Source organism: Delphinapterus leucas, chromosome 7 (genome assembly GCF_059928025.1).
Source record: "Delphinapterus leucas isolate spDelLeu-1000000601 "Yukka" chromosome 7, BTC_Dleu_Yukka2, whole genome shotgun sequence".
In the NCBI taxonomy this organism is placed as follows: Eukaryota; Metazoa; Chordata; class Mammalia; order Artiodactyla; family Monodontidae; genus Delphinapterus; species Delphinapterus leucas.
The window spans coordinates 44,836,744-44,855,597 of NC_143135.1; the positions used below are offsets into that span (position 1 = coordinate 44,836,744).

General features: G+C 44.2%; 1 protein-coding gene across 2 annotated transcripts in view; it reads left to right on the forward strand.

Annotated features, from left to right (window-relative positions):
* IRAG1 (inositol 1,4,5-triphosphate receptor associated 1) overlaps nucleotides 1–18,854 on the forward strand; it is a 131,637-nt gene that overhangs the window by 84,669 nt on the left and 28,114 nt on the right. For both annotated transcript variants that reach the window (XM_022555770.3, XM_022555771.3), the window contains exons 11-15: nucleotides 8,965–9,088; nucleotides 12,735–12,765; nucleotides 15,161–15,301; nucleotides 15,788–15,919; nucleotides 17,926–18,067. In XM_022555770.3, coding sequence (XP_022411478.2) covers nucleotides 8,965–9,088; nucleotides 12,735–12,765; nucleotides 15,161–15,301; nucleotides 15,788–15,919; nucleotides 17,926–18,067 — 570 coding nt within the window. The remainder of the gene's footprint in view (nucleotides 1–8,964; nucleotides 9,089–12,734; nucleotides 12,766–15,160; nucleotides 15,302–15,787; nucleotides 15,920–17,925; nucleotides 18,068–18,854) is intronic.

The window sequence follows — 18,854 nt, forward strand, 5'->3', positions numbered from 1 at the left end:
TATTTATATTATCACTAAATAGAAGGACATATAATATGTAGAAAGATAAAATATATAAATATAAAAATATATTATTTCATGTATTATTTTATATTTTTATTTTTCATTATTTTAAGGAAATATATTCTTCTCTTCCGAGTTTTAAGATTCATGTTGAATTTTGTCAGTTTGTTTTGCATATCTATTAAAGAATCATATAAATTATATCATTTAATATATTAATTAATAATTTTCCATATATAGAAATAAACCCTTATGGTCCTGCAATAAAATGCATGTGGTCATGGTGTACTTTCTTTTATATTTACTACCAAATTTTCTATGTAAGTAACTCTTTTAAAGTATTCTGCAACCTTCCTGCTTTAATTAAGATAAAATCTAAGTTGTTTTGACATGAGGCCCCAAAGTTTGCTAACCTATAGGAGAGAGAAGATTGTTTCATGCTTAAGTAACAATTCTAAGGTGAGCTGTCGGGTTACAGGTGGCTCTGCTCCATGTGATCATTCGGAGACCCTGGTTTCTTCTCTGTTGTCATTTTGCCATCCCGTGAGGTATTACACTTGTCTACATGGTTGAAGCTGGATCATGGGTAAATCTGTGTTCCGGTTTGTAGGAAGGTGAAACAATGGAAGTACAGAGCAGGCTTTTTTTTTTTTTTAAGTAAACTGGGAGTTGCATATCTCTTTTTAGCTCCCAGTTCATTGGTGATGATGTGGCATGGCAATACCTAGCAGCAAGGGATACTGGGGAATGTTGTCACTAGCTGGGCTGCTGGCCATGTGTCCATATTAAACTCCTTTCACATGGAAGCTGAGGAGGGCAGATTTTGGTGGATGACCAGTTGTCTCTGTCACATTGTCTTTCTTACATAACAATATTAGAAAGTTTCTCATTTAGTGCATATGGAGCTTTTAGTTTTTTAATAAAATTTAATACTGCTTTGTAGAATTCTGTGGCATGAGGAACTATATAAATTGTTTGACCTTTCTCTTATTGATTACTATTTAGGTTGTTTGTATTCTTTCTCTACTATAAACGATGTTATAATGAACATTCTCCATGATATATCTTTATAGAAATGCATGAGTTTTTCCATGGGATAGTATCTTAGAAGTAGAATTGCTTGATCAAAAGGTATTTATATTTAAATATATATGCATACTGCCAAGTTAACTTACAAATAATTATAACAATGTAGACATCCACTACTACAGCAACACCTCACTATCTAATACCAACAGGGAACAAGATGGATCTTAGAAATAAAATTACCAGGTAAATGAGTTTGATTCCTATAAACGCTAAATTGTAAAAAATTAACCAAGGAAGGTGTTCAGTAAAGGTACCCTCCCTCCCACTTTTCTCTCATTTCTAGAATCTGAGTGGTTAAAAGCTCAAGCTTCCCCACTTACCAGCTGCATAGCCTCAGGCAAGTTTCTTATGCTCTAGATGCCTTGTTTGCTCATCTATAAAATGGGGGTAAGAATAGTACCTACTTCACTGAGCTGATGTAATGTTTTTATGTGATACTGGTCTTTATTCCAGCAGGAACCTGTCATACATTTTAATTCCTGTCATCAAGGTTGTAGAATTCTTTCTTGCCAGCTAAGTGGGACATTGTACTCTGTGCTCCACAGTATATAGGGCAGTCTGGAGATGTGGCGGGCAACCACATGTGCTTGATCAGCAGAGTTGTGACTTCCTTTTCCTACATTCTGAAAGCTCCATCAAAGAGCCTCATCCCTGCCTGTACCTGGGACCAAAGGTATTGTAAACCCCCCCTGGGAGCTAGAGAGTCTGGCCCCCTTAACAGGTTCTAAATACAACAGTGCATATGAGCTCATTGGGAAGAACTCAAGTCTCCTGATGATTGTTGGCTGTTCCTTTGGGAGATGGGGGAAATCTAGAACATTCTGGAGTCTTAAGAACTCTGGCTCTGCTTCGGTTTCTGAGGACTTGGAGACTCTCTTCCCTGTTGCATCTGGTCTTTCCAACAAGCCATCCTTCAAGGGTTCACAGGGACCCTTTGAAGGATGTTTGGGTCTTGATCATCTGCTGGTCATTTCAAGCCAAAGACATGAGGCTGACTGTGGACCAGTTCCTGGGCTGCATGTTGGGGGTGCAGAGGTGAAGGAGGCTCAGGCCCTGCCGTCATTACCAGTCCCTTGGCTCCCTCAACAACCTCCTATCCCATCCCTCTGCTTGCACTCCTGACCTCCTCACCCAGTTCAATCCACCATCCTCAGGCAGCGAGAGGAATCTCTGAAATGCAAATCTGGTTCAGCCTCTTCAGAGACTTCATTCTGCTCTCAAAATGAGCACTAGAATCCTTAGTAGAGCTTAAGAGGCCCTGTGTGATTAACCCTGCTCACCTCGCCAGCATCTTCTAGGACCACTCTCCTCCTCCCTCTCAACGTCTTAGTCTTCCTTCAGCAACTCATTCCTCCTCCTTCTTAGGCTTGGCACATGCTGTTCTCTCTACCTGCAATGTTCTTCCTCTCTTCCTCTTTGCCTAATGAGCTCCCATTCAGTCTCTAGATATCTGCTCAAATGTCACCTTCCTAGGGAAGACTTTTTCAGCACGCTCCAGATGCTTCTCCCTTATAAAATCTATCACAGCATGAAAAGTAACATTTGGGTATTTCTCTAATTAATCTGTCCTGCCAGGTAACAAGCTCCCAGAGGACAGTGACACATCTGTTTTGCTCAGCATTATATGCCTAGCTCCATGCTCATTGCCTGGAGCGTAGTAAGCACTAAATAAATATTGAATAAATTAATGAGCTCACCCTCACCTTGTAGGAGAGGAAATACAAGGGTAGATAATGTCATTACAATACATTGTGTTAAGACTTTAAGCCCATAAAGTACCTAGGAACACAGAGGAAGAAGCAGCCAGCTCAGTAGGGGTGAATGAGTCAGGGCAGGATCCTTGGAGGAGCAGCTTTGAGCTGAGGAAGAGAAGGGCATCCCAGGCAGAGGGAATAGCAGGAGCAAAGGCACTCGGGCATCTTCTAGCACTTGGCATGTTCCAGGAACATAAGGAATCCCAGGTGAACCAAGTGTGAACCATGTGTCCCAAAGAGATGGGCAGCAAGTGTGGAGTGGAGGTGGGAATCAGAGAAGGTAAAGTCTCTGAGGTCTAATTAATGAGTTTGAACTTCCTTTAGCACCCCTTGCAAAGCCAGAGAAGCCTGTAGGTAAGGAAGCATGAGGGTCAAAGCTGAGTCTAAGAATAATTCTTCTGGACAGTTTATGAAAGCTGAGGCTAGAGGTGGGGAGACTAGGTAAGAGGGTATGGAAGCAGCCTGGTGAGAGGTGATGGGACTGTAGACTGAGATGGACAGGAGGGAACGTGGGGAGGATAGGTTTGAGAGCCGTTTGGAGGTCAGCTTGGCAGGACTTGATGAGGGGATGGGGTGGAGGGGGAGACCAGAAAGACCAACAGGTGTGCGTCTGCACGGCCAAGGGGGTGATGGTGCTATTAATCAGGGTGGGGAGCACAGGAGAAGGAGCTCCCTTAAGGAGAAAGACAACACGTTTGGGTTTGGACATCTGAATGCCTATGGGAAGAAGCCTGGATGTCGCAGTCTGACAGAACTGGCTTTGCATCCTGGCACTACCAGCATCTAGCTGGGATCCTGGGGAATCTACTTAACTTTGCTGAGCTTCGGTTTCCTAGTTCGCAGCGTCCCCAGAAACTGAGCTTAGCAATATTTGCTCTGCAAGGCTATTCTAAGGAGTAAATGAGAAAGTGCCTCTAATGCAAGCTTATGTTTGATCAATGGTAGTTGTTGAAGTGGTTTTTGTTATCCTGATCCAGAGGGTAATGTCTAGGACGTGGCTGGATATCTGGACCTGGACGTTGGGAGAGGTGTGGGCTGAGGCAGTCCTTCCAGCCACCCCAGTCTGGGGCTCAGGGCCCTCAGGTCTCAGGCAAGGAGAAGGCCTCCCTGAGAAAATAGATCAGAAGAGAGTTGATCCCCAGGTCAAATATCTTTGGCCTTTTGGGGGATCGTCCTGGACCTCAGCACATCTTTAACCAGAAGCCCCCAAAGTTACTTTTCCAAGTCCTGGAGATTGCCAGAAACAAAAGCTTTCATTGGAATGAGGTGGTATAGGCAGATATTTTTAAAATAATTTTACTGTTTTTATTAAAAATAGCTCGTCGATTATCAAAAAATTCAACTAACAGTGAAAAATACAAAGAAGAAAGTAAAAATCGCTTACATCAAACATCCCCTTTCCCACAAATACAGAAGGAGTGAGGGAGATTATAGATTGCTCCATATACTTTTTTTTAATAAAAAGTATGAAAATTTAATTGAACTTGAATTAAAGTGAAGTGAAAGTGTAGGGCTTGCTGAATTTTGGTAATTGCTTCCTCCAAAAAAAAAAAAAAGAGGTTAGTTTTAAAAAGTTTAAAAATAGATATTATGAAATGCATTAAGGGTTTGGAGTCATTGAGGTTCGTTTTTATATTACATATTTCAAGTTTGGATTATTGCAGGGAAAGATGAGAACGGCAGTATTTCTTCCCACTTTCATATGTCTTCCTAACCTTTCCATCTCCACCTATACAAATGATAAGTTATTCTTTTTATACTCTCAAGGTTGTAACGTGTACATTCCACTCTATAACCATAATTTCCATAGTTGTTTAGCTTTAAGCTTATATGTAAGCGAATTTAATGTTCACCACCAGTCCCCTTACTGTGGCTCACAATTCCCAAGCTTATGATTTTGATTTATGTCTTGTTTAGCTGGATTTCATCATCCAATAGTTTTCCTAGAAGGGCTTAGAGGTGCATTTTCCTTGAATTCTAGCATGTTTGAAAATGTTCTTATTCTTGAAGGACAGCTTAGATGGTTATAAATTCTGGATCACTCTTTTCCCCAGAGCTTTGTAGATGTTACGCTGTATTCAGTGTTGTAGAGAAGTCTGAGACCAGCTTATTTCCAGCACCTCTCAACCCTTACTTTTCCCTGTAGGTTACTTACTCTTTCTATGAGGGTAGTTGGAGAAGCATTTTTATGTTCATATATAGCTATGGATCTATATAAGATATATATACATGCATAGAAAAGAGTAAGGTTTTATATATATATATATATATATTTTTCTCTTGGTGTGCTTTTTCAGTCTGCAAGTTCAGCTTTTCTCTCAGTGGAGGAAATTTTTTCTTCTCTTATGTCTTTGAATGTGTTCTTTGTTCCTTTTGTTTTTTCACTACTTCAGAGCCACCATAATCTGTAAATTTCTCCTCAGTGTCTCCACTGTAGGTCCATTACTCTACCTCTCAATACTTTAATCTTTCTTTCCTTCTTTACTTCCTTGTGCTCATCTCAATCTCCCCCACTAATTCAGCTTGAGGCTCTATCTGTTTTACTCCTGCATATTTCCAACATATTGGTTAGTTCTATATTTTTAGAATTTTTTGCTTCATTTTGTTATTTTGGTCTTCAGTTTATTTCCTTAAAGTGTAATCTTCTTCCATTTTGTGCGATCCTCTCATCTCACCTCTGATTCCTATTTTCATTTTTTCAGGTTCTAATTTCTCCTTGAGTCAAGACATTTGTGGTATACATTTCGCACAAAAATGCATTTTATGTGTTTCTTGCATCTATGTTTCTATTCTGACATGTCTCCAGCATGTTTCTTTTCTTCTTTCCTTTATACCTTCCTCTCCTCTTTCCTTCCTCTTTTGACTATACTATTTTTGTGTAGTTGCCATGCCATTTGTTTTCATTTAATTTTTTTTTTGATATGGACATTTCTACCTGGATTTTCTCTTGACCTAGATATATTGTGTAGGTCAAATTTCACCGACTTTTTCCTACCTTTTCTGAGATCTCTGTCCTCCTGGCAGCTCTTAGTTGAGGACTGGGTATTTTGTGTCTGCGTTGTCACTGCTTGGGTGGTGGGGAAAAGAGGAAGTTCAGCTGGTGCTGTGGATAGTGGTGTTGTGGGTTGGTTTCTGCTCTTTTTCTATAACTTTGTTAATAGTCTAACACTTGAATTTATTCCACTGAAGTGGGGGCATATCTTATTCCCTTGAGTGAGCAGTAGTGGGGCATGGATTATTTCACCAGTTCAGGGTAGAATTACAGGGACAATCTGCCCAGGTGTTTATTTTCCACACTTAACCCAGCTATTCCCAGCAGCCACTCTCACTCCCCTGCCAGATAAAGGAAGGAAAAGATAGACAAAATCCAAAGAGTTTGGCCACTCTGCTATTTCTCAGAAGTGCAGGTTGGGGGTAGGGGTTGTGACCGCTTCAGTTGGGGCTTTCTATGTGTCTCCTGTCACTCGCTCTATCAGAAGGGATTGTTTTATTTGTGCTCTCTTACTTTCCTTTCTGGTAAGTCCCTCTGTTGTTTGAGATCGTCAGCTCTGGTAGAATACTATGCTGTCATTCTGCTTCTCCTCTCCCCTCCTCCTCAGTATGAAAAGCACATAGCAGCACAGGCAGTTTTTTGTCTCGTTGGAGTGTTCTTATGGTGGGATGGATATCCTTCTACTCTAGAGAAACTTTCTGAATCGCCTCTGCAGCTGCCTGCCCACCCCTCGGTCCACTTCTCTTCCAGCTCTGTAGTCACAAAAGTGACTACAAAAGTTTGTCACAACGTTTCCTCTCACATCTTCCTCTCAGTACTGATTCTTTGAGGGAGGAAGAAAGGGTTATCAAGGGTGGGAGCTCTACATTTACTTCTAGTAAGTTCTGTTTTTCTCTGGCCATTATTTTTAAAGATTATTGCCTTTTCCTGTACTTGAGAGCTGCTGGTCTATTTTTAGTTGACTTTAAATTTGTTGTTGTTGTTATTGTTGTTAATTTGGTTGAGATCAGGAGGGTGGCAGGTTCTGGGATCACTCTGTTTATTTATTTATAATTTTTATTTACTTATTTATTTTTGGCTGCATTGGGTCTTCGTTGCTGCGCACGGGCTCTCTCTAGTTGTGGCGAGCAGGGGCTACTCTTTGTTGCGGTGCGCAGGCTTCTCACTGCAGTGGCTTCTCTTGTTGCGGAGCATGGGCTGTAGGCGCGTGGGCTTCAGTAGTTGTGGCATGAGGGCTCAGTAGTTGTGGCTCACCGGCTCTAGAGCGCAGGCTCAGTAGTTGTGGCACATGGGCTTAGTTGCTCTGCGGCATGTGGGATCTTCCCAGACCAGGGATCGAACCAGTGTCCCCTGCATTGGCAGGTGGATTCTTAACCACTGCACCACCAGGGAAATCCTGGGATCACTCTTAAGACAGCCATTTTAGCAGGGCTAGAAACCCATCCCTTTTTGAGGAGTGGGGTTCTACCTAGGGGACTTTTCTGGGCAAAAGCCCCTCATATGACTTCCCTGTGATTATTGGACCTCATACAGTTATGTCAATCATAGATTTCTCAGGAGCCCACTGCTTCATTCTCTCTCTGCTGGGTGCAGTGGGGAATACATAAAGGTAGAGTGTGACCAAAGGCACCACAAGGTTTGCCATCTGTCACATGGAAACGTCAGACAGCAGTAAGTGTCAGGACAGAACCCAAGAGGTGACAGGTAACTAAGAGAACTAGCTACCTGATATGAGTCAAATCTCATATCCAAAGAAGGATCACTGACTGCCCTGACTCTGACTGATGGTCCTCCGGACTTTGCTGGATTCCTTGAGTACCAGGAAACTCATGAACACTGTTCAGTTATCGGGAAGTTCAAAGTATTTAAACATTGTTTACCTGGAGCCAAACTATACCTCCTCTTCTCTCTGCATGGTCTCCCTTGGTGAGGCTTCTAATTCACATGACTCCCAATCTTAGCTCCATTTAGATGGCTACCACAACCTTGCCTGTAGTCCTGATCTCTGGCCTGGACTACAGTTCTGGAAATCTGTTGGGTCAAACCCATGAAAGACGGCAAAACATGGATAACTAAAAGTCCTGCGTGCAAATGGAAAATAACCATTGTATGGGACGAAGATACCTGATTTGGTTCAAGTAAAAGAGATTCAAGGCTTTTAATCCTAAATGTGCTGTGAGCCCATAGTGTAGGGCACAGCAAGTCTGTGCTAAATGAATAACTAATGTCAATGCCAAGACCATTTGCCACTGTGCCCCTGAGCTAAGAGCTTGTTAGAGCACATCTGGGCTTCTGGGACAGCAACAACCAGAATGCGTGCAGTCAGGGGGTGGTATCTAGAGGCCGCAGTGAACAGTTGGGAAAATCGGGCTACAACCTGGAGAAGGGAAGCTTTGGAGAGGTACAAGAGCTGTCTTCAAGCAGGAGAAAAATTAGTGGGAAAGAAAGTACTTGGTTTGTTCTTTCTGCCTTCAGAGCACAAACCCACGACAGGTTTAGGAGATAAAAAAAAAAGGCTATTTATTGGTTCTGTTGACGAAGAGGCATCTATTTCTGAGATCTGTAAAAGATCTAATGACCTTAGCTTTACTCTGGAAAAACCCTGTTTCTACTCCTATCTATGGGAATATGGAACCAGACGCTGATTTCTAAGTAGGACACAGATGATAGAACTTCTGAATTCATATGAGGAAGAATAGTTGGGCAGCAGGCCTCTTGAGAAGCCTGCCAAAGAGAGGGGACTTTTCCAAACTTTATAGCCAAAGAGCCAACAATTTTCCAGTTGCCAGAAACCAACCTCAGACCCCAGACACAAGAGCCTGCTTGGTACTATGGAGAGCAATGGGAAGAACATAGAACTTAGAGCAGATAGAATTATTTGAAGCCTATGCCATTTACCAGTTCTGTGACCTTAAGCAAGTTATTAATCTTGCTGAGTCTTAGTTTACCCACCTGAAAAATGGGATGATTAAGGTCTAGCTCACTGGGTCATTGTGAGGATAAAATAACAATTATAAAACCCCTGGCATATAACCAGGTTCCAATAAATGTTAAAGCTATTCCTTACCCCCTGAAGCAAGTTGCCAAGAGTATTACATTTTATAAATTAAACACTTTTTTTTTCAGGGCCCCCTTCTGAACTCTCCCCAGCTATTGAGGAAGAAGAGTCAAAGAGTGGCCTGGATGTCATGCCCAATATTTCTGATGTGCTGCTTCGCAAACTGCGGGTCCACAAGTCTCTCCCTGGAAGGTAAAATTGGGGCATGGGTTGCACAAGACCCCACATTGGGTGGCCCCTGTATTCAATTGTAGATAGGACACAGGAGCACCAGACTTGATTTTTGACCCCAGAAGGGTCAAAGTCCAATAGTTCAGACAGGACTAATCCACCCAAAACAAAAAGAATAATAAAGAGCCAGGTGAGATGGTTCGAACTCAAAGAGGAGCAGGTGGAGTTCATAGGTGAACAATGCCATCAAGAAAGTGAAAAGACAACCCCCAGAATGGGAGGAAATATTTGCAAAGCACATATATGATAAGGGACTTGTTTCTATAATATATCTTCGAAGAACTCTTATAACTCAATAAAAAAAACAACTAATTTAAAAAATTTTTAATTGAAGTGTAGTTGATGTACAGTATTATATGTTACAGGTATACAACAGAGTGATTCACAATTTTTAAAGATTATACTCCATTTATAGTTATCATAAAATATTGGCTATATTCCCTGTGTTGTACAATATATCCTTATAGATTATTTTATACATAATAGTTTGTACCTCTTAATCCCCTACCCCTATCTTGCCCCTCCCCACCTCCCCCCCAACTGGTAACCACTAGTTTCTTCTCTATATCTGTGAGTCGGCTTCTTCTTTTGTTATATTCACTAGTTTGTTTTATTTTTTTAGATTCCACATAAGTGGTCTCATACAGTGTCTTTCTTCCTCTGTCTGACTTATTTCACTTAGCATAATACCCTCCACGTCCATCCATGTTGCTGCAAATGGCAAAATTTCAATTCTTTTTTATGGCTGAGTAGTATTGACAACTAATTTTTTTAAGTGGGCAGAAGATTTAAATAGACATTTCTTCAAAGAATATATATGGGGGTCAATGAGCACATGAAAGGATGCTCAGCATCAGTAGTAATTAGGGAAATGCAAATTCAAATGGTTTATCATGAATAATAAATGATAAATTCATTAAATGAATGATTTATCATTTATCATAAATGATTAAAATGAGATATAATTTTATATCCCTAGAATGGTTTTAATAAAAAAGATGGGCAATAACAAACGTTGGTGAGGATATGGAGGAATTGAAATTCTCAGTAAAATGGTACAGCCACTTTGGAATAACAGTTCATCAAAAAGTTAAACAGGGCTTCCCTGGTGGCGCAGTGGTTGGGAGTCCGCCTGCCAATGCAGTGGGCGTGGGTTCGTGCCCCGGTCCAGGAAGATCCCACATGCCGTGGAGCGGCTAGGCCTGTGAGCCGGGGCTGCTGGGCCTGCGCGTCCGGAGCCTGTGCTCCGCGGCAGGAAAGGCCACGGCAGTGAGAGGCCCACGTACCGCAAAAAAAAAAAAAAAAAAGTTAAACATACAGTTATTGTATGGCCCAGCAATTCCACTCCTAGGTATATAACAAAGAGAAATGAAAATATATGTCCACACAAAAACTTGTATGTGAATGTTCAATAACAAGCATTTTTCATAATAGCTAAAAATGGAGACAAACCAAATGTCCATCAGCTAATAAATAAATAAAATCGGATATATCCATAGAATGGAATACTATTCAGCCATAAAAATGAAATACTTATATATGCTACCAGATGGATGAACCTCAAAAACATTATGCTAAGTGAAAGAAATCAGTCATGTGTTGTATGATTCCATTTATATGAAATACCCACAATAGGGAAATCCACAGAGACAAAGGAGATTAGTCATTGTATAGGGCTGGGGATTGGGGGAGTGACCACTAATTGGTATAGGGTTCCTTTTTGGGAGGATTAAAAAGTTCTAAGATTGACTGTAATGATGGTTGTACAATTTTATGAATATACTAAAAACTACTGAATTGCAAATATAAGAGCATGAGAAAAAGGAAAGAACAGTAAATGCAAAGGCCCTGGGGCCACAACAACGTAAGTGTGTTTGAAGAGCAGAATGGCGAATGTGGCTGAAGAGTGGGAAGAATCCGGTAGGGGCCAGTTCACAGAGGCCTTTGATTTTATTCTAAGGCCTATTAAGGCAGTTTGAATTCTGAGGCACACCCAGAGTGGTCTCCTAGTACGTCACCTGCTAGGCCTCCACCTTTTTGGAGGGTAATGGCTCTGCCCCTCCCTGCCTGTGCCAGTTCATGAGGCATAGCTCTCTGCTTCAGGAGCTGACCTTGTCATGTGGCTTCTTTACCTAAACCACACCTCCCTGGGTCCTCAGGGCCTTGTATATTTTTCAAAAATGCGTTCTATAGCAAAAAAGCAGAACGTGAGTAATCAAGGTAGAAAAGTAAGTTTGGTTAATAATTGATGAAAACGTAATTTTCACATAATATCCAAACAAAGCCAGGAATCAAACGCAAGCTCAGTGAGTTTGATAACCCATTTAAGCAACATGTGCATGTCCTATATGACAGCTGACATTGTGTTGGCTGGCCCCCAGAGGAAAGGGCCTGACGGGTGGGCCTGTGCAGAACTGCAAGCCTCAAACAGCTTTGCACTTGTTTATCTCGTGCTCTGTACTCTGCTGACTTGATGGCCATGGGGTCTTGTTGCCTCATCCTGACAGGAAGGTTCTCATAGTCCCTTGTCAGGGGTGAGAACCAACCCCTTGCAGAGATTGCTGACCCCTACCTTTGCTCTCGGGGTCCCTCCACACCCGTCAAAGGGAGGAAGCTGTGTTTCCTGAGAACCTTATCGATGGCATGCTGGTTGCCAAGTCCTGTGACGCCAGTAGGACTCCTCCCCGTTCTCCCACACAAGCACGGGAAAGGGCCCAGTGCATTATTTACGTCGTCCGGGTTTCAGAGCAGGGCTTGCTTTAGTCACCAGCCAGAGCAGCAGCCGAGCAAGGGTGCAGAGTGGAGGATGCTTGCTGTGGGAACCGCACCCTCTGCACCAGCTGGGGCTCTCTTGGCCAAACTCTGATTCCAGCCATCAGAAGAGGCTCTTGCTGTGGAGAAGAGCTCTGGCCACTCTTCCCTACTGTCTATTCTCTGGCTCACATGCACCCTTGTCACACCCCTCAGAGGCAGGAGGAGGGTCAGGCTTTGCAGACCTGGGCAGCCCCAGAAAAATTATAATGGCTGTTCAGATGTATACAACTTATGAAGTATATAGCTTGTATAGTCTTTTATTAAGTCCTCACAGCATGCCTGTGAGTTAGTCATAATAATAAACATCTCCTGAGTGCCCGCTGAGTGTGGATGTCATATGAATATACACATATGTACATATATATACACATACATACACGTGTGGATGTCATATATAGGTGAATATAGACACATATATATACACATTTATACATACGTATATATATTCCTTATAAGACTCCTGCAAGATAGATATTATTCCCAATTGACAGATGAGATTAAGTAACTTAGATTAAATAACTCATCCAAAATCACACTTAGTAGAGGCACTGGTGGAGCACTGACCCCAGGATCTAATAGTTTCCGCCATACTTCCTCTGCAGGAGTCACTATCTTGGCGAATATCTCACGGGTTACAGAACTCACACAAAGGGTACCCTGCATCTTTTCCATCTTGCCAGCCCTGCTTACTCTAATTCCTGGAAACACCTGGTCTGCGTGCTGTTCAAAGGCACCTTTTGGTTTATTTCAAAGGTTGGATAAAGTTCATTTGCATGTCTTTTCTTTTTCACAGTGCCCCTCCACTCACTGAAAAGGAAGTTGAGGTAAGTAACTCCAGTGTTTTATGAAATTGAGTACTTGAGCTTGAGTGGGTTCATTCAAAACATTTCCTTCTCCAGCCTCTGCTCCTGACATTTTTATACAAACATGAGAATGAGTGGCCATGGGGGGAATATGGGCATCGTGATCAGCCCTACTGAGCCACCAAGCCCCCGACCACCACTCCAGTTAATGGAAGATTTTGACAAATTTCGTCAGGGATGAGACGGTAGCTGGAAGTTCCACATTTCTTCAACGGTTGTTTGTTTTCTTTAAAAGTATGACTTAGATACACAGAGCAGCTGGGAGGCTGCAGAACTGAATCAAATTTATTTCAAAACTATTAAAAGATGGTCAGATTTCATGTTTCAGACTTTGGTCTGGAGGAAGAAGGTGCTTTCCTTCTGAGGGTTTCAGACGTAAGGAAGCCAGCTCAGCCAAGGTGGTGGCTATGCTGTCAGCTCTCCCACCTTCCCTGATTCTCCCATGATTCTCCTCGGGGCCTCCTTGTCTCTGTAGAGAAGCTGTCCCAATGGGGCTGGTGAGTGAGCTGAGAGGAATTTGCATTTCATTCTGTCGAAGGGGTAGATGGTCAAAGAGAATGCATCGGAGGTGAGACAGTGAGGACCTCAGGCACCAGCAGTAGTTTGTTTCCATGACAATTACATTGGAATTGATAGAAGGAAGGGAGCAAGAACATGGATGATTCCAGAATACTTCACTCCGGGTTGGGAGGATGGAAGATTTTACAGTTTACCCTTGATAACAAGAAAACGAACATACACTTACTGAGACCCAGTGGACCACATAAGCAAAGGGAGATGGACTGTGTAAAATATCTGGCACAGATAGTAACAATTACCTGGCACACAGACATAGAACTTACAGTCTTTGGCACACACATATCCATCCTTTCAGCTGACCCCCCCCACCATCAGCTCTGAGAAACAGGTAGAGCAGGTAGCAGAACAAAGGAGGAAACTGAGGGATTAAATAAGTTATCTGAGATCCCAGACCCAGTGCTTAGCAGAATCAGCATTTGGAGTCAAGTGTTCTGACTGACTTCAGGGCTCTTTATATCACACTGCCATTAAGGGGATAACCCAGTTATAGAGAACTAAATATTGAGCATTATTGATAAACTTGACTGAGGCTTGGGCAAGACAGAGAATCCCCACCCACTGACGCTGGTGGTGATGGCCGCGGGCACTTTGGTTAAGGGTGCGCTCCTGTCCTCAGGTGTGTGCTGACACAATCTGTGCTCAGCACGGTGAGAGGAGCACAGGCTTGGAATAAGATCGTCTGAGGCTGAATTCTGGCTCTGCCACTCCCTTGTGACACCTTGAACAAGTTAATGACCTCTCTGCTCTCGGTCTCTTTACCCATAAAGTGGACATAACAGTTCCTATGGCAGAGGACTGTTGAGGGATTAAACAAGCTAAGGTGCGTCAAACTCCTGCCAGTGCTGGCGTATAGCAGATACTCAACAGGGAGTAGCTTTCAACGTGGCCCTGATCATCATCATCACCGAGCAGTTCAGGGTCTTCAGTTCTCCGTCTGGAGATGTCTGCCCACCGTGGGCCATGTTACGTGAACTTCAGATGCTCAGGCGGAATCAACTCACCCTAAGGGTGTAAATCTTCTACCACTTGACACAGGCAAGGTAAATGAGGGCTGTAAAAATGAAGGCCGTTGCTTCCTTCCTGTGTAGAGTCCATCTGTCTATTTCTCCTCCCCAGTAGTTTCCTATTAGACCAGGAATTCCATGTCTGATCAACACCACCTTTCAAAGTTCATTCATGCAGGCTGCATTTTTGGCATGGAATATTTGTTCCAGAAAGCTTCTCCTAACAGGATCATACTTGGCTTTGTTTAATCTCCTGGCAGCTTGTGAAAGCTGCTTTCAGCGTAGGATTTGGAATATTCAGATAAGATGCTGGTTGAAGTTTGCTTTGAGTCAACAGGCTTACATCTCAAGTGGGGTTTCTTTAAATACAGTGGTTTCATGTGAAATACTCCAAAACCCGCATGCCATAAATCCTAGCATGAATCCAAACTGCTTACGCAATCAGCTGTGTTGGCCTGAGTTTATCTAAACCCGTATACAGGATGTTATTTTCTTGACATTCAGGAAAAAGCAAAGTGTTATTCTCTTCTTCTTTTTCAGTAAAATGTGTTTGGTCTTCTGGTCCTGGGAAGGACCTAGCATGGACCTCAGGTTACTATTTCGCCATCTTTTGTGCAGCTTACTTCATTAAGGGAGAGTTTCACTTGTTCTTGGCTGCTTTGGGGGCTGGTTCCAGGAGCTGATTTAAAATCCTTGAGCAAAAAATCCACCAGCAGCCTTGCTCCCAGCACTAACTCCTCCTAGCACCTCTCCAACACTCTTGTTCCCAACAGAACGTGTTTGTACAACTGTCCTTGGCCTTTAGAAATGACAGCTACACCTTAGAGTCTAGAATTAACCAGGCGGAAAGGGAACGCAACCTGACAGAGGAGGACACAGAGAAGGAACTGGAACACTTCAAAGCTTCCATTACGGTAATTGTGGAGCCTGATTGGGGAATCCTTGCAGGAGACACTTTCCCCAAGGGCTGTGCCGGGTCTCCTGCTTTTCTCAGTCACCAAGTAGAGTCTCCTGAAGTGAGAAATGGGGCCAAGGCCCTGAGCCAGGCAGTCTTCCTCAGAGCTGGGAGGAGCTGAGGCCGAGATCCCAAAGGCTTGGTTACCTCAGGGCTGTAGTTAAGGCCTCTGAGCCCTTGGCAGCTTCTCAGGAGGGGGCTGGATGACCTGGGATGGCAAAGGGAGCACCCTGGGGACCAGAGACCCGGAAGTGATTCCCTTCCTTCAGGCCAGCCAGCTACAGCGTGTCCACATTGGGCTTCTCCAATCCCAGAAGTAGCCGTCGCCTGGGCCCTGCCGAGGCCCCTCCTCTCGGCCAGGATGGGGCCAGGGCTCATCTTGTGACAGCCCTGGTCAAGTCTTGGTCTGTGAGGACCCCATGTGATGTTCCTTCTCCCTCCTCAGTCCTCAGCTTCACTCTGGCACCACTGTGAGCACCGGGAGACCTACCAGAAGCTGCTGGAGGACATCGCTGTCCTGCACCGCCTGGCTGCCCGCCTCTCCAGCCGAGCCGAGATGGTGGGGGCCGTCCGCCAGGTGAGCTCTGCTCTGTCTGCAGTAACTGGAGCAGTGATGTAAGCAGTGGCAACTACAGATACTGCTTATTGATGGCTTCCTCTGTGCCAGACATCCTACGTTCATAATTGTAGTCGTCTCAGTGTATTTTTGATGGACCACTATATTCTTGAGGTGCTCCCCAGAAAAAGCTTTCTATGGATACCTACATTTGAGAACTGCTGCATACTACCTTCCTTGCTTGGAGATTTCTAATGTATGTTGGCATAAGCAAGGCTTTGAGAAGTCCTGTAATGAAAAAGTCTGTTTAACACTACCGACATATTTCTCAAATGTATTTGAGTAAAGAATCACTTCCCCCTTCTTGTTCCCACAAAATACCTATTCAACTCCCAGGGAACTAGTATTTGGCAAAATGTGCTTTAGGAAAAACTGCTTTGTTTCATTAATCCTCCCAGCAACTCTGTAAAGTAAATAATCTTATCCCCTGATGAACACATGAAGTCTCAGAAAGGTAATAGCACTAGCGTGGGGCAAAGCTGGGGTGCAGGCCCAAGTCTGGCTCCCTCGCAGCCACTTTGAAGTCGTGAGGCACTCAGGGTGCCACCGTGATCCAGCATGGTGGTGTGGGGTCAGACTGCCTGAGTTCTCATCCTGGCTCCCCAAGGATTCACTGTGTGGCCTTGGGCCTCTGTGCTCCAGCTTCTCCAACCGTAAAAGGTGGATGCTGACAGTATCTGCCATACAGGGCACTGTGCCACTTGTAAAGCACCTGGATGTCGTTATCACTGTTGCTGTTACTGTGGACCCATGTCCTGCTGCGTGGTTTGCATGACAGGGGTGTTCCTGGGGCACAGCCCTGGGCAGTTCTCATAGAATGAAGGAAGGACAAGCCACGGGGCTGTCCCACCCGTGTGCTTCCGGCGGAAGGGCACCCAACTCGGCAGCAGCACCCAGGAAGCCACTCCAGCTGGGAGCAGCAACAAAGGGAGGGCTTTTAGGGAAGTGGCTGGTCTCAGCTCAGGGCTGTGGGGACTTTGTCCAGGGGACAGTCACTAAGCGTGTCCCTCTGTGGCCAGGCAGGCCGCGGGCAAGGATCTCTGAGGGATCCACGGGGTGTCAGTAGAGAAGACTCTTCCCCATTTTGCACAGCCCTCGTGAAAGTGTTTCTCAGCCCACGCACGGCTCACTCTAGCCTTCACCCTTCTCCAAGTGGCTTCCGTGTCTCTGTCCTCACTGTCTTCTCTGGTTCCACTGGACTGGTTCAGGCACTCATCCTCTCTTCTCTTGTTGCTCTTGCTGCCACCAGTCTCACACCCTTCAGTCCAGTCTCCACTGGCGACCTGATTATGACACTCCCTTACTTTAAGACATTCGATGGCTCCCCTCTTCCTTCAGAATAAGTCCAAATTCCTTAGTCTAGCATTCAAGGTCCTTCACAGCCCAGCCCTAACTCACCTTTTCTTCTTGCAAACAAACACAGCCATTTGCTGATTCCTACATGAGTAGGATGACCTGTGCTTTCCTGGCTTTCCAGACAATTCTGGTATATGTTTATTGTCCCAGCATAATTCGTGATGGCACCGCCTTTCACTCTGCAAAGCATCCTGTCTGGAGGGGAAATCCTCACCTCGATAGAAGCCTTGTGATGTCCTGCCTCTGGACCTTGGCTCTTGGAGTTCCCTGGCTAATGCTCTTTGTCTCTCCTGCCCATAGCTATGTGCCCAGATGCTACAGCACTTCACTCCGTCTCAAGAAGCCTCCCCTGACCCATTCTCTGCAAGCAGAGATGACTCTGCTCCCTCTCATCTCCTGAGGCTTTGTGGCTGGGCTTGTCATTTTTATCCCTGAGTGCAGGTGCCTGAGCCCCTGTCTCAACTCACATCCCCAACAGCAAACTCTTAGAGGGCAGAGTCACGTCTGATTGGTCCTTGTATCCTTTCAAGTCCCCCAGCCCAGAGCTTGGCTCAGAGCAAACAGTGCTGATGAGCTTTTCATCCAAATGTTCACACTCTTCTTCCCTGCAGGAAAAGCGCATGTCGAAAGCAACAGAAGTGATGATGCAGTATGTGGAGAACCTGAAGAGGACGTATGAGAAGGACCATGCAGAGCTCATGGAGTTTAAAAAACTTGCAAATCAGAATTCAAGCCGCAGCTGTGGCCCCTCTGGTAAGAAACTGGGTTCCTGTCCACCCCCGACCTTGGCCCTGTAATATTGGGTCCCTGATGGATCCAGGCTAGGATCATACCTATGCGACAGCCCCAGGACCTGTGTTAGGGTGAGCAAAGCTTGCTGCCTGGCCCAATGCTGCCCACAGGGGCCTCACAGTCACTGTTCCTGTGAGCTTGGGGGCCTGGAACCAGAAAGCATGAATGGCCCCCAAGCAACTCCTGATAAAAGTAACCAGAGAAGCTGATCACTGATGCAAAGCCCATAGGCTGCAAGAATTCAACCTCCTTTGTGAGAGTGGCACACCCCAAACCTTACAACCTTTGTGCTTTGGGGTCCCCACTTTGGGCAGCACATGCTAAGGAAATTGCACTTTATCCTGGAAAGCATTAGGGATCCAACCAAAGATTTTAATCAGGGAAATGACATGATCATATATAGTTTAGAAGATTCCCTCTGGCAGTGATGTGGCAATTACATTACTGGGGTAAAGCCAGAGACAAGGAAACCCACAAAGCAACTATTATAGTAATGCAGGTGAGAGATGGAGTCTGGGCAGAGGGGTGGAGTGAGAGCCTGGGTAAAGGAGATACTGCTGAGATAACTTTTAGACTCGTGGGCAAGACAAATGCTTTAAAGAAATACTCTTTTTTAAAGAAGTTCTATACAGATTGCTATAGAAGCACAGAGGAAGGGCCATCTGGTTCCACTTGATATTGAGTTGCTGTGGTTTTGTTTTGTTTTTTATTGAAGTATAGTTGATTTACAATGTTGTGTTAATTACTG